This window comes from Narcine bancroftii, chromosome 3 (genome assembly GCF_036971445.1).
Source record: "Narcine bancroftii isolate sNarBan1 chromosome 3, sNarBan1.hap1, whole genome shotgun sequence".
Lineage (NCBI taxonomy): Eukaryota > Metazoa > Chordata > Chondrichthyes > Torpediniformes > Narcinidae > Narcine > Narcine bancroftii.
The window spans coordinates 104,415,794-104,430,174 of record NC_091471.1 but is presented as its reverse complement, the minus strand read 5'-3'; the positions used below and the strand labels follow the sequence as shown (position 1 = coordinate 104,430,174).

Genomic DNA, 14,381 nt, shown 5'->3' with positions numbered 1-14,381 from the left:
CAAATGATGGATTGGTGTTGGGTTCACACTAAACTATCTGTGTGAAATGTTGTACCAGGTCTGTGACAGTGCTCTCACCCTGAGTAAAACACTCTCTTTCCATTAAGTTTAAGCATCATTAACCCTTTTGAGAGACTACCAACAAGCGCATATTCTCCGTGTCCCGTTTTATACCCAACCACCAGCTGGTTCATATGGATTTTTAACCTTTCATACTGGAGCTTACCTATGGACCCAGCCAGAATATGTATTATGAAAGGTTAAAAATGGCCAGAGTCCAAAGGATTAAACAACTTTATAATCTGTTCGATGAATAAGGTTTGGCTTTTCTTTGTTACCTTTTCCTTCTGAGAGTTACATTCCTCAGGCGTGACGTCAACAATGTCATGTAACAAAACACCCCATAAAATACCATCACTTCTGCAACGATTCTCTTCTGCATGACTACTCTTGAAATCTCAACCGAGATTAAGTTTATAAACCCGGTGCAAGGCGTTAAAAAAAATGGAAAGAAAACCATTCTCCCAAAAAGCGTCAACATTTCACAGCCGCGATCAGAAAGCATCGCGCACCTGGTCTCAGCCAGTTTATTACCTGCCCGTCAGGGGTGGGGCGGGTTGAGTGACAGCCAGGCACACCTGGGACTTGGAGAGTGGACCCCGCCGCAGTGTGAACGAAGCTGTCGAGCCGAGTGGCAAGAGGTAATATCAGTTAAAGAGTGAGCTGAAAGAGGATTTTGGAGAGAAACTTTCGGTACGTCCAAGATTTAATCCAGGAAAACTTGCTGAGTTTGCACCGAATATTTAAGGATTTTTTTTAATGGATCCAGGATAGAAATAGTGTGTTGAAGGTAATGTCTTTCGGCTATGCAAGTCTGCTAGTTGTGTTTTTCTCTGCATTTTCTGTTAAAATCCATTTTATTTTTGCATCCACCGCTGCACAAAGAATCCACTGGGTATTCCAGGAAATATTCCACGATTTGAGTTTACGAACACAGGTGCCAACAGGTTGGATGTGAATAAATATTTAAGTTTATCGCCCTTAAACTGCAACGATATTCAAAGGCAATTAAAACACCCCATTCACGTCCTTTCTGAGTTTGTGGCACCTAAATCTGCCCAATGTAGCCCATTTCACTCCTCTTGGCAAAGAAATCAGGCGTCCTTTAAGTTTTGCTGAAATGTTGCCAGGAACTTCATCCTGAGTCCGCACTGAAATTGTCACTTCATTCATACTGATCACAACATGTATTTGGTTTATCATCATAAAATTCCGTGAGACTAAATTTAACTTCTTCCCTTCACACTGCCCCCACCACCCCCCCCCCCAACCATTGACGATTAAATCCCAATTATCCCAAAAGTAAATGTGTGCGAGGATCTCAGTTTTTCATCAAAATCCATATTGTTCAACCTTAATTTGTGATACTGCTGCTGTTCTCAGAGGAAACAAAAAGTTTCCGCTCTGTCTGCTTTTGTTCAAACAACTTTTATTCTCAGTTTTCAATTTTTAAAAGTTGGAATCTTATTTCAGTTTTCATTAATGATAATAGAAGTTTAAACTTTGGATAAAGATTGTGGAGATTTCATTTCTTAAGTGTGTGATGTTATGACTGAAAATGGATAATGTAACTGATGGAGGGAGATTTATAATTCCAGTAAATTTGACATGTAATAGTGATAGATATGGAAAAATGTTTTGCAGAAATGGTATTGGCATTTTTTTCCAACAGTGAGGTGTTTGCTAAATATCAATACTGAACCTGCAGGCAATATTTCTGTGTATCTTGTACAGTAATAATCTGAGATCAAAAGAGAATCTGTATTCTTGGCAGAATATGTCATCACCCAACCTTTCTATTTATGGAGTTTAATCCAGAAATCTTGGGAGCAAATCTGCTCAGTTTTCTATTTCATATTGTAACTGTATAGATTATGAGTGATCTCCAGTTTGAGTTTATACCTGGTGTCGTGAGAAGTGTTCTTCCGCAAACAGTCCAACAAGTCAACTCTAACATGCATGCAGCAGTACAAAGTAAAACGAGACCATATTGCAGAGTAAACAATGAAAGGATCAATCAGTGCATAGCAAGGGCAACATGAGATCACTGTTATGAAGTTAATTTAGGAGCCTAATGGCTGGAGGACCTTTGAATCTGTTGGTGCATGATTTCATACTCTTTAACCTTCTCCCGAGTGGGAGGAGGGATAAGACAGTGTGGCCAGGGAGCGGAGTCATTTAGAATGTTTGCTGCCTTTCCTAGGCAGGTCCAAATGGAGTTGATGGTGGGAGGCAGGTTTATGTGATGTTCTGAGCTGCATTCACCACCTTTTGCAACTTCTTCCAATCTTGGATGGAACAGCCCCCAATTCGCACTGTGACACCTCCAGCTTGGATACTTTCAATAGTGTACCTGTAGAAGTTGTTAAGGATGGCATGGTTGGAGTAGCAATGCCATTACAGTGCCAGTGATCAAGTCCGGGAATCGAATCCTGCACTGTCTGCAAGGAGTTTATACATTTTCCAATGGTTAGTGATAATTGGAGGAGCGAATCTGCACAGAGGTAGCTCCAGTTTCCTCCCACTATTTGAAATGTACTGGAGATGTAAATTAATTTGGTTTAATTGGACAGCATGGCCTCGTGGGTTGAAATGGCTTGTTACTGTGCTGTCTAAGTCTAGGAAGAAAGAAATCTGCAGAAGGAATATAAATGGTTTATGTGGGGTTATTCATATTAGTAGGAAAGTTAGATGCTTTTTTTTCCAAATGAAGACATCTTGAAGCATATGAAATTCAGAGGGTTGTTGTTGAGGAAGATGCTGACTAGAAGTTTTCCTTTGAGATGGGAATGTGTGAGTCAGGGTAAGATAGAGGTAAGAAGAATTTATTCTCGAAGGATCATGAATCTTTTGAATTTGGTCCCCTGAAGGTTGACCCATTGTAGATATATAAGACTGAAATAGAATGATTGTAAGTCTATAGGGGATTCAAGGTGTGTGGGGATTGGAGATCTTGCTGAATATACTAATCCCTTGATCCCTGCATGATCAAGGAATTATGATGGGTGGAGCATTGCATTTCCTAGAAAACAGTCTGTATCACAATTGTCCATAAAGCAAAACTACACCATCTGAGCATGTGTCAATAAACATTATTTGTTTTTTTTAATTATTGATTTACTTTGTTCCACACAAGTTTTGCAAAAGTGAATTTCATTTTGTATTTCCAATGTTTTTATTGGTGGATATATTCCACCGGTAGTGGAATATATTGAAAGGTTTAGATGACTTCTCCAATTTCCTGTGCTGGCTTTTCTTGTTGTTATTGGTAGTTTGAATATGGAAAATAGTTTTGTAAAATTAAATAATCTGAGTAAAATGTGCTTTTTAAAAAATGCCTTCAAATTGACACAAATACATTTGATTTATCATATCTCTTTTTAAAACCTTTAAATGACATCAATGTCACTAATCCAAAGTGAGATATTTATGTACAACTTGAGAAGTTGCATCTTCATGTGTTTAACATTTTTCTTCACTAGAGTCTAGACCAATACATAATTTAAAATAAAAATATTTTCTCTTATAGGTTCCTTTATTTCTTTACCTTGCCCTCCTACCACTCGACAAGTTTTATGTCAGATCATATATGTCACCAAAATGAAAGACATCTATCACCAAAATATACATGAAGAATTCAATGGGACAGACCGTGAAACCGTAGCTGGGCCAGAAACATGGTACAACTTGTACATTGGGTTGATCCTAGCAATCTCCTCTAGTTTCTTCATTGGAGTCAGCTTTATACTCAAGAAGAAAGGTCTCTTGCGATTGGCTGAAAAAGGAATTACTAGAGCTGGTATGCTTTCGATTTTTATAGACTTAATAAGTAGCTTAATAATTTTATTTGAACTATTTATTTTGTACATATTGATCAGCCAAAATTCAAGTTTCAGTGCATTTTGAGGTAAAATTTCCATATGAGGAAACATTGAACATGGAAATAAGAAAAACATCCAAGCTTTGTTTTTGTGTTAAATATATAGAGATAACTCATTAACAAAGCCCATGTAAGTTTTTATTTATGACCAAACGAATGAAGAAATTTAGATCTGTAGTACAAGGTTTACCAAGTGTACAATACTCTCTTCAACTCAAATGAAACTGCCTGCAGGCTTTAGTTGAAAGTCCTGTCTGTTCATTTTGTAAAATGGCATGGTAGTGTATAGTGAATAAAGCAAATCTTCTTCATTCACCCTATCCCAGCTGGCCTTTTTCAAATTAATTGTAATAAAATTTATTACATTTTTGGATGTCTACTTCATAAAAATGCTGTTGCATGAAAAGTTCCCCAAATTCATTTTAAGTTTTATAATATCATTAATCCCTTTTATTTTTGTTATGAAATTAATGCACTTTCAGCTCTCTCTGAATATTATTCCTTTGAATGTTGGATGTAGTTTAGAGAAGTTTTATGAGACTGATGCACAGACTGTCTTTTGTGGAAAAGTGGGATGGGCTAGGCTTGTTCTGTATTTGCAGGAGTTTAGACATACACAAGATCCCTCAGGATCTAGACAATTAGATATGGAGAGGATGTTTCATTGCAGGAGAACCTGGAACTATGTGTTACAGTTTTGTTTTTTGTGGACAAAGATGAGATTATTTATTTTTATATTGAGGGTTTTAAGCCTGAACTTTGTTTCTTCAAAGGATGGTAGAAGCAGAATCTAATAGCCTGCATTTGTTATTTTAATTAAACTAGTTTGGTTCTCTAAATATTTTCTTCCACATAAATTCCTTAAGAGTGAATTTTATTCCCTATCTCAAAAGAATTTGTGAATTAAATAAGGTGAATTTCTGTTATCTGAACTCTTGACACATAGGGCCTTTTTATACCAATATCCTGACTTTCTCATTATTGGCTCTGAAGTATAGTACTTTTGCTTTTTAAAATTCAATACCTCAGCTGTTAGCTCAAGTACACAAATCTTGAATTTGAATAGTGCCATAAATGTCTGTTTTGGTGCCCTAACTCATGGTTTTGTTCCATCTCCCCTCAGCACCACCTTAACCAATGTTTTTTGATTGACGTTAGCTTTCTATTTGTATAATTTGTTACTTATTAGCTTGGGTTAGAAAATTGTACATGGTTTTGAGAGATAAAATGAACCTTTATAGAAATAGAAATACATTTTGCTATTGACATCTGATAAGAGAGTTGTGAGGTTGGTCCCATTGCTTCACTGATGGTCCTTTGAGTGGTGTATTGTATTGAAGAGCAAATATAATTTGAAATGGTGTTTGTCATGCTAACACCAGCAATTTTTTTAAAATATGCAATCTGGCTAGAAATTCATTTCCATAATGTTTGCCATTGTCTTAATGTGTACACTGACATCAAACTCCATGTTTCTACAAAAAGTGCATGCAGCTTGGCTATTTAATTCATTTTATTATTATTTGGATCAGCCATTCTCAACCTTTTTTGACTATGGCATTGTCAGGACTCTGCTTCAAATTTATGGGCCTCCTTCCCTGTGAAGCAGTAAAGTTTAGGTTTTTTTCTGTACGTCTCTCCTACCGGCACACTTATACAATAAAAAAAATTATGATATCAGTCTGTGACTCCACTTAAATGTGCTATGGCCTCTGTTGAGAATGGCTAATTTGGATACTGTTGCTACTGATTGGCAATGGGTGGAGAAATATTTAAAATTTGAGTAGGAGATTGATCAGCCATTATATGGACATTACAGAGAAGGGTTTTCTTTCATGGTGAGCAGCGAGATGTCATGGACCATGTAAGGACGAATGACGTGGGTAGGAAGGATGACAAGGTCCTGCAAAGAAAATTCAAGGAGTTAAGTGTGCAATAAAGGACCAGACCTCAGAATTGCTTCTTGTGCCATGTGCTAGTGATGTTAGAAATAAAAGGATAATGCAATATGATATGTGGATAGAAAGATGGTGTAGGAGGGAGGGCTTCAGATTCTGGATTAGTGATCTACCTTTCCAGGGGAAGGTGGGACCTGTATCAGTGGGATGGTTTGCATCTGAACAGCAGGGGGACCAAAAGCTTTGTGGAAAGGTTTGCTAGTGCTGCTCTGGGGGAGGGGGTTAAACTATATTTGCAAAGGCATGGGAACCAGATTGCCAAAGCAGATTGTAGAGTAGAGGAGGAAAAAGATTATGTTAAGACTGCATATAAAGACAGAAATCAAAGGGTTGTGTGTGCTGGAAATTGTGTCTTCAGGTGCATCTATTTCAATGCCAGGTGTATTGTAGGAAAGGCCGACGAGCTGACAGCATGGTTTGGCAAGTGAAATTGTTAATGTGGACATTAGTGAAACTTGGTTGCAGGAGGGGCAAAACCAGCAGCTCAGTGTTCCAGGGTTCCATTGCTTCAGACTTCATAGAGTGGTAGGGATGAAAGGGGGAGGAGTGGCATTGTTGCAAAGGAAAATATCATAGATGTGCTCAGACAAGACAGACTAGAGGGCATGTCTACTGAGACTATATGGGTGGAGCTGAGGAATGGAAAAAGTATGACCTCATTAATGCTCTTGTATTATGGACCACCCAATGGTTAGTGATAATTGGAGGAGCGAATCTGCACAGAGGTAGCAGACAGCTACCTGAAACATAAAGTTGTGATATTAAGTGATTTTTAACTATCCACCTATTGACTGGGACTCTCATATAGTAAAAGAGATGGAAGGATTGGAGTTTGTCAAATGTGTTCAGGAAAGTTTTCCAAATCAATATATAGAGGTACCAACTAGAGAGAATGCAATACTGGATCTCCTGTTAGGGAAAGATGCAGGACAGGTAACAGAAGTATGTGGAGGGAACACTTTACAAAGAATAATCGTAATGCCATTAATTTCAATATAATTATGGATACATCTGGTCCTCGGGTTGAAATTTAAATTGAGAAAGGCCAATTTTGAGAGAATGAGAAAGAATCTCGAAAGCATGGATTAAGTTTGATTGTTTTTTTGGCAAGGATGTACTAGGTAAGTGGAAGGTCTTCAAAGGCAAAATTTGGAGAGCATAGAATTTGTTCCTGTCAGGATTAAAGGCAAAGTTAAGGGTCATTAAAAAAACTTTGTTTTTCGAGGGATCTTGTGGATCTGGTTAAAAAGAAGAGAGAGGTGTATAGCAGGTATGAGCAATGAGGAGGAAAGTAGGTACTGTAAATGGGGTATAAAAATTCAAGAAAAAATCCTGAGAAGGAAATCAAGAGGGATAAATGAAGACATAAGATTGCGTTTGAAAATAGGCTTAAAAAAATCCTAAGGGCTTTTACAGGTATATTAAGAACAAATGGATAGTAAAGGACAAAATTGGTCCTCTTAAAAATCAGAGTGTTCGGCTATGCATAGAACTAAAAGAGATGGGGAAGATCTTAAATGGAAATTTTTTGCATCAGTATTTACTCAGGAAACTGGCACAGCATCAAGGGAAGTAAGGAAAACAAGCAGAGAGATCATGGAACCTATACAGTTTAAAGAGGAGGAGGTGCTTGCAATCTTAATGCAAATAAGGGTGAATAAATCCTAGGGCTTGACCATGTATTCCCTCAGACCTTGAGGGCGGCTACTGCATAAATTACACGAGTCCTGGCAGATATATTTAAAATGTCCTTGGCCACAGGTGATGTGTCAGAGCACTTGAGGATGTCTGTGTTGTTTTGTTGCTTAAAAAACACTTCAAAAATAACTCATGACATATGCCAGTGAGCCTGATAGCAGCAGTAGGTAAGTTATTGAAAGTTGTTCTAAGAGATTCGATATTCAAGTATTTGGAGGTTGGAAACTGATTGGGGATAGTTAACATGGCTTTATGTGTGGTAGGTAATGTTTAACCAACCTTTCAAGCAGGTTATCAGGAAAGTTGATGATAGATGGGCAGTGGATGTTGTCTTCGTGGACTTTAGTAAGCCCTTTAACAAGGTTTCATGTGGGACATTAGTTAGGAAGGTTCAGTCGCTCAATGTTCAAGATTGAACTTGATTTAACATTAGCTTTATGGGAGAAGCCAGAGAGTGGTAATGGATGATTACCTCTCAGACTGGAGGCCTGTGACTAGTGGTGTGCCTCAGGATTCAGGGCTGGGTCCATGTGGTGCGCTGTTAGACAGAATCAGACACACACAAGGTAAAGACTATACAACAGGCTTTAATCCACAAAGACTTCCACAGAGCCAGGCTGGCTGTGGCTGCAGCAACTCTGAGTGAGTCCTCGGGAGGCCAGCGCAGGCTTATATCCCGGAGGGTGATTGACACCCGACCGGGTGGGGCTTGATCCATTCAGGACGACTGATTGACAGCTGGCTAGGTGTTGTCCTGTCCCCTTACACTCCTGCAGGTACAGAGATTGCCCCCTGCAGTAGGCCAATGGTGTACCACCACATTCATCCCCTTCTTTAAAATTGTCCTGGGGGGGCAGTAACAAGGAATCGCACCCACTATGTACATACAATATTTACAGGCTGAGACAATTTGGCAGCCACTGGGGTCTCTGTGACCGTCGTAGGACTGGCTCCTGGTCACTGGTCAGAGGAGAAGTGGGGGGGCTGGCGGCAGGGGTGTGTCAGTGCGCAGCGCGGAGGGCTGGCCAGGGGGGCTGGGGTCGAAGTATGAGGGTCATATTTGGATGGGTGGGGGGGGTGGGTTCATCTCCTAAGGCTGGTGGGCCCCTGGTGCTCAAGGAGGCCCTGAGTGCCCCATAGATGCCTGGGGATGGGGATGTATGCCAGGTCAGCGACGTCCTGGGTTGGAGGGTGGCGTGATGTGGTGAGTGCTCCTGCTGGTGCCAGGTCCCTGGTTGAGACAATGTCCTCCCTGCCACTGCCGAACCTAATGTAGGCGTAGGAGGAACACCTGCTCCTCCAGGGCTTCGGCCTTGTGTGTCCTTACATGCTTACGCAGAAGCACCAGTCCCGGGGACATGAGCCATGCTGGGAGTGACATTCCAGTCGCCGACCTCCTGGGGAATGTGAACAGGCATTCGTGAGGGGACTCGTTGGTAGCCGTGCACAGCAGTGACCGTATGGCATGGAGCGCCTCAGGCAGGGCATCCTGCCAGTACTCAACGGCCCACCCTTTTGTCCTGAGAGCCAGGAGGACTGCGTTCCAGACCACCCCATTCTCGCCTTCCACTTGCCCGTTGCCTTTCGGGTTATAGCTTGTCGTGCGACTGGTTGCGATGCCCCTCGCTGTCAGGTACTGGCGCAGTTCGTCGCTCATGAAACTAAACCCCCTGTTGCTGTGGATGAAGATGGGGTAGCCAAACATGGTGAAGATCTGCCCCAGGGCCCTGATGACGGTGGCCGTGGAGGTGTCCGGACAAGGGATGGCGAAAGGGAAGTGTGAGTACTCATCCACTACTGTGAGGAAGTAGACGTTTTGGTTCGTGGAAGGCAGAGGCCCTTTGAAGTCCATGCCGAGACGCTCGAAAGGGCGAGTAGCCTTTACAACGTGGGTTTGGGGGAGGCAGAAGAAGCGGGGTTTACACTCCGCACAGACCTGACAGGCCTCTGTCACGTTCCTGATGGTGTACGGTAGATTTTGGGACTTAACAAAATGGTACAACCGGGTAACGCCCGGATGGCAGAGGACTCGTGCAATGCCCGCAACCGGTCATCATGCATAGACGCGCAGGTGCGAAAAAGGGCATCGGGGGAGTCGTTAAACTTCCCGGGGTGGTACTGGATGTCGCAGGTGTAGGTTGCCAGCTCGACTCTCCAGCGCAGGATCTTGTCGTTCTTGATCTTGCTCTTGTGGGTAGTGTTAAACATGAAAGCCACGGCCTGCTGGTCTGTGAGGAGTGTGAATCTCCTGCCGGCCAGGTAGTGGCGCCAGTGGCGGACCACTTCCACAATCGGCTGGGCCTCCTTTTCAATGGCAGAATGCCCTAGCTCAGAGCTGTGGAAGTTCCTGGAGAAGAAGGCGATGGGGCACCCCCACCTTGGTTGAGGGTAGCAGCGAGGGCCACCTCGGAGGCATCGTTCTCCACCTGGAAGGAGGAGTCCTCATCCACAGCCGGCATCATGGCATCTGCGATGTCTTGCCTGATGCGGGTGAAGGCTGCCTGCACCTCAGGTGGGCGGGGAAAAGTTGTGGCTTGGGGCAGAAGGCGGACCTTGTCCGAGAAGCAAGGGACACACTGCGAGTAATAAGAGAACAGATCCAGGCACCTGTGGAGGGCCTTTAGCATGGGGGGTAGGGGTAATTCCATTAATGGGCATATCCTTTCCGGATCTAGCAGCCCGCGGTCGAGGCAATCATCGAGGCACACGAGGGCGATCTTATCCTTAGCGGCGAGGGCGATCAACTAGATGGTGGGATGGACCTTTAACCTTAGGGAGTGGGCCACACTCAGGTGATTGAAGCTCTCGGTGCTGCCATTGTCCAACAGCCACTTTGTTACCTGCCTGTTGACTCGCACATCCATCATCGAGCGCTCGAGATCGTGCGGGATGTTCCTGGTCCGTGTGGTGGCAGCCAGGACCATCTCAGAGTCGGAGTCGTCGTTAACTGGAGGGATGGGGAGCTTTGATAGGGCGACCTGGTCATCGCGCGTGTTGACCATGTCGCCGTAGGTCACTGGGTGCAGCGTGCGGCAGCTGATGGCACCCGGAGGTGTGGGGACTGTTGGTAGGGCAGCCTGGTCATCACCCATGTTGACCACGTCATTCTCAACGTCGTCAGGGGCCCTCAGTGTCGGGCGCTGCCTGGCCCAAGATGCCGGGGGAACTTTGGGGTCTGCTGCGTGGCTGGCCTCATTCCCCAGCTGTGTCAGCTGCGCCGGGAGAAGTGACGTCATCACAGCCAGCGGCAGTGACGTCGTTATGTCAGCCTGAAATTATGTCACACCATGAGCCGGAATTGACGTCACTGTAGTTCTCAGTGAGCATCGCCGGTGAGGGCAGTGGCTGGTGCAGATGCTCGGGGCACACGCTGTGATGGCCGCTGGTGGGGCCGGATGTTGCGCGGTCGAAGTCAGGGAAGGGGGAAGTCGTTGCGGGGACAATTGTGCCACCCAGCACACGCACGTGGGTGGTGGGGGGGGGTTCATAGAGGGCCGCTGAGCTGCCGGCAAGTTTAGAGAGGCACACTTTTGCAAAGTGGCCTTTCTTGCTGCATTGGGAACAATACTGGTTCCTAGCTGGGTAGTTTTGGCGCGATCGTCGATCTGACCTGCACTAGGACCCACAGTACTTACAGGGGCGCCGGGCTCCTGGCGCAGCAACATTCTCTTCCCCAGCTCAGCCTGGGACTGCAGCTGCATGAGAGAGGGCCATGAGAGAGCCTGGGGGAACCAGGAATCGAAGGCTTCGACATGCAAGGCTGCTGCTTCCAGGGTTTGGACCATTTCCACAGTCCTGGTTAGAACATAGATGTTGTCTTCCAACAGCTTCTGCCGGATGGCCCTCGAGCTTAGCCCTCAGATGAAGGCATCCCGGATCAGCCTCTCGACCTCCTCTACACCTACCCCGGGTTCAACCAGACACGGTCGGGCCAACTCTCACAAGTGTCCCAGGTAAGACTCAGCCATCTCCCCAGGTTGCTGGGTTCAGGTGTTGAGGAGGTACCTTGCACAGACTGCATTCATGGGGGCTTGTACAAGTTCTCGAGAGTGTCCACTGCACTCTTGTACATGGAGCAGACTTTGGTTACCTGGAAGGCATGGGGTCCCAGCTTTGACTGGAGTAGGATCAACCTCTTCTGATCGGAGTCCAGGATGTCGCCCTCGTGTTCCTTGATGATTGCCTTGACCGCGTGCTGCCAGATCTCGAAGCATCTCTGGGCTTCCGGGTGGCATAGGTCAACCTTGAGGCTCCCTGCGCACAGGAGTTTTTCCATAGCCGCTGTGGGAAAATTTTGTGGATTAAATTGTGGTGCGCTGTTAGACAGAATCAGACGCACACAAGGTAAAGACTGTACAACAGGTTTTAATCCACGAAGACTTCCACAGAGCCAGGCTGGCTGTGGCTTGAGCAACTCTGAGTGAGCCCTCGGGAGGCCAACGCAGGCTTGTATCCTGGAGGGTGATTGACACCCGACCGGGTGGGGCTTGATCCATTCAGACTGATTGATTGACAGCCGCCCAGGTGTTGTTCTGTCCCCTTACACTCCTGCAGGTACAGAGGTTGCCTCCTGCAGTAGGCCGGTGGTGTACCATCATAGTCCATTGTTGTTTGTCATCTATAATCAGTAATCTAAATGATAATGTGGTAAATTGGATTAGCCTCTTTGCAGGTTACTCAAAAATTGGATGTGTTGTGGTCAGAGATAAAGGCTTTCAAAGCTCACAGAGGAATCTGGAGCAGCTGGAAATGTGCTTTAAAATGGCAGATGGAACTTAATGCAGACAAGTGTGAGGAGTTGCATTTTGGAAGGACCAACCAAGGTAGGACATGCACGGTAAATGGTAGGGCACTGAGGCATGCAGTCGAGAAAAAGGATGTGGGATGCCTCTGAATGTGGCTTCACAGGTAGATAGGCTTATAAAGAAAGCCTTTGGCACATAAGCTTTCATGAATCAAAGTATGGGGTATCAATGTTGGGATATTGTAACAAAGTTGTATAAGACTTTGGTGAAGCTGAATTTGTAGTATTCTGTGCAGTTTTGGTCACCTAACTACAGGAAAATCATCAATAAGATTGAAAGAGTTCAGAGAAGATTTACTAGGGTGTTGTCTAGACTACAGAAACTGAATTGGAGGGAAAACTTAAACTGGTTAGGACTTTATTCCCTGGGGCATAGAAGAGGTATACAAAATTCTGAAGGCTATAGACAAAATGAATGCAAATAGTTTTTTTTTCACTAAGGTTAGGTGAGATACAAACCAGAGATGAGGGTAAAGGGTGAAAGGAGAAAGGTTTAAGGTGAATATTAAGGGTAACTTCTTCACACATAGAGTAGTGGGAGTGTGAAGTGAGCTGCCAGTTTAAGAAGTGAATTCTGGTTCAATTTTAAAATGTAAGAAATATTTGGATATATACATGGAAGGGGGGGGTGGTAAAGGAGGGATATGGAGTAGGTGCAGTTCAGTTAGAATAGAAATAATGATAGTTTGGCACAGACTAGAAGGGTTGAAGGGCCTGTTTCTATGCAGTGATGTTCTATGGTTAATTTCACTAAATTTATATCAAGGAGAAATATGTGATGAAGTGAGTGAAACATGAAAATCTGCAGATGCAGTGATTGTAGTGAAAACAAAATGTAAAGAAACTCAGCAGGTCACACAGTGTACTTCATATTAATAAAAATAAAGACCCATAACCTATTTTTCAGGCCTGAGCCCATCATCAGATATGATAAAAATGTAGGCAGGTGCCTGAATAAAATTATTGGGGAGGAGCACCAGCCCACAGACAAGAGTGGATAAGGAAGGGAAGGCACAAGAGAAAATATGGGAAGTGGGGAATAGCTCTGTGAATGGAGAGGAAAGAGGGTAGAGGGCTGGAGGAAAGGAAACAGAGGGATCAGGATAACAAGGAGTGGACTAGCAGAAGCCAGAGAAATCTATGTTAATGCCATCTGGTTGGAAAGAATCCACACAGAAAATAAGGCATTGCTCCTCCAATTTACAGGTGGCCTCGGTTTGGCAGTGCATGAGGCCATGGACCAGCGTGTCATTGAGGAAGTGAATTGAAATGGTTGGCCACTGGAAAATCCCTATCATTGATGCAGAGAGAAAGAAGGTGCTCAGTGAAGCAACCTCCCAGTCACTCTAATGTAAAGAAGTGATGTGTGTTACTCCATTCATAGTTGAACGAAACTTTATTTACCCCTTCTGCATTAACTGAACACATTACTGTCACATTTGTGGCCCGAAATGTGAAGTTAATAAAACATTAAACACAAGTTTATCAGGTAAACTTCTGAGTGTCTTTATTCTCCCGTTTCCTTTGTTCTCTTGCTTGTGTTCTTATCTCTCTCTCATACCACGTGACTTCTGGTACATCTCATACATATTCATTATCATGACATCCCTCCTTTAATCAGAAATAAACTTTACCTTCACTTACCAATATCCCTCGGAAACATACAAACATCGTAAATAATGGTAATACTATAACTCAACTACATAAAATTTACTTCCTACAGCACTCATACATGCACTGTATGATATAAGATTAAATACTGTCCCAAAGTTCTTATTAAAACTATGGCACAAAGTCTTCGTATTGTTTGGGCGCTTTCCGGTTTCGTTTCGGCCTGCCTGCGATATTGTCGTCGCTTCTCGCACTCTCAGCGTCGGAAATACTGCTCGCCACGGCTTCGGGTGTTTCTGGCGCTCTAGTCACTTCATCAGGAGTGCTGGTAACTGCCTCTGGAACATCATCAGGTCTCTCAGTTTCAGCA

General features: G+C 43.8%; 1 protein-coding gene across 4 annotated transcripts in view; it reads left to right on the top strand.

Moving 5' to 3' along the window:
• Positions 1-458: 458 nt before the first annotated feature.
• The window catches only part of LOC138757436 (magnesium transporter NIPA2-like), a 43,555-nt gene continuing 29,632 nt past the window's right edge, over positions 459-14,381 (top strand). The window contains exons 1-2 of one of the 4 annotated variants that reach the window (XM_069924714.1): positions 459-850; positions 3,590-3,859. In XM_069924714.1, coding sequence (XP_069780815.1) covers positions 3,661-3,859 — 199 coding nt within the window. In that variant the 5' untranslated portion in view covers positions 459-850; positions 3,590-3,660. The remainder of the gene's footprint in view (positions 851-3,589; positions 3,860-14,381) is intronic. The other 3 variants (XM_069924713.1, XM_069924712.1, XM_069924711.1) reach the window with 3 other exon arrangements.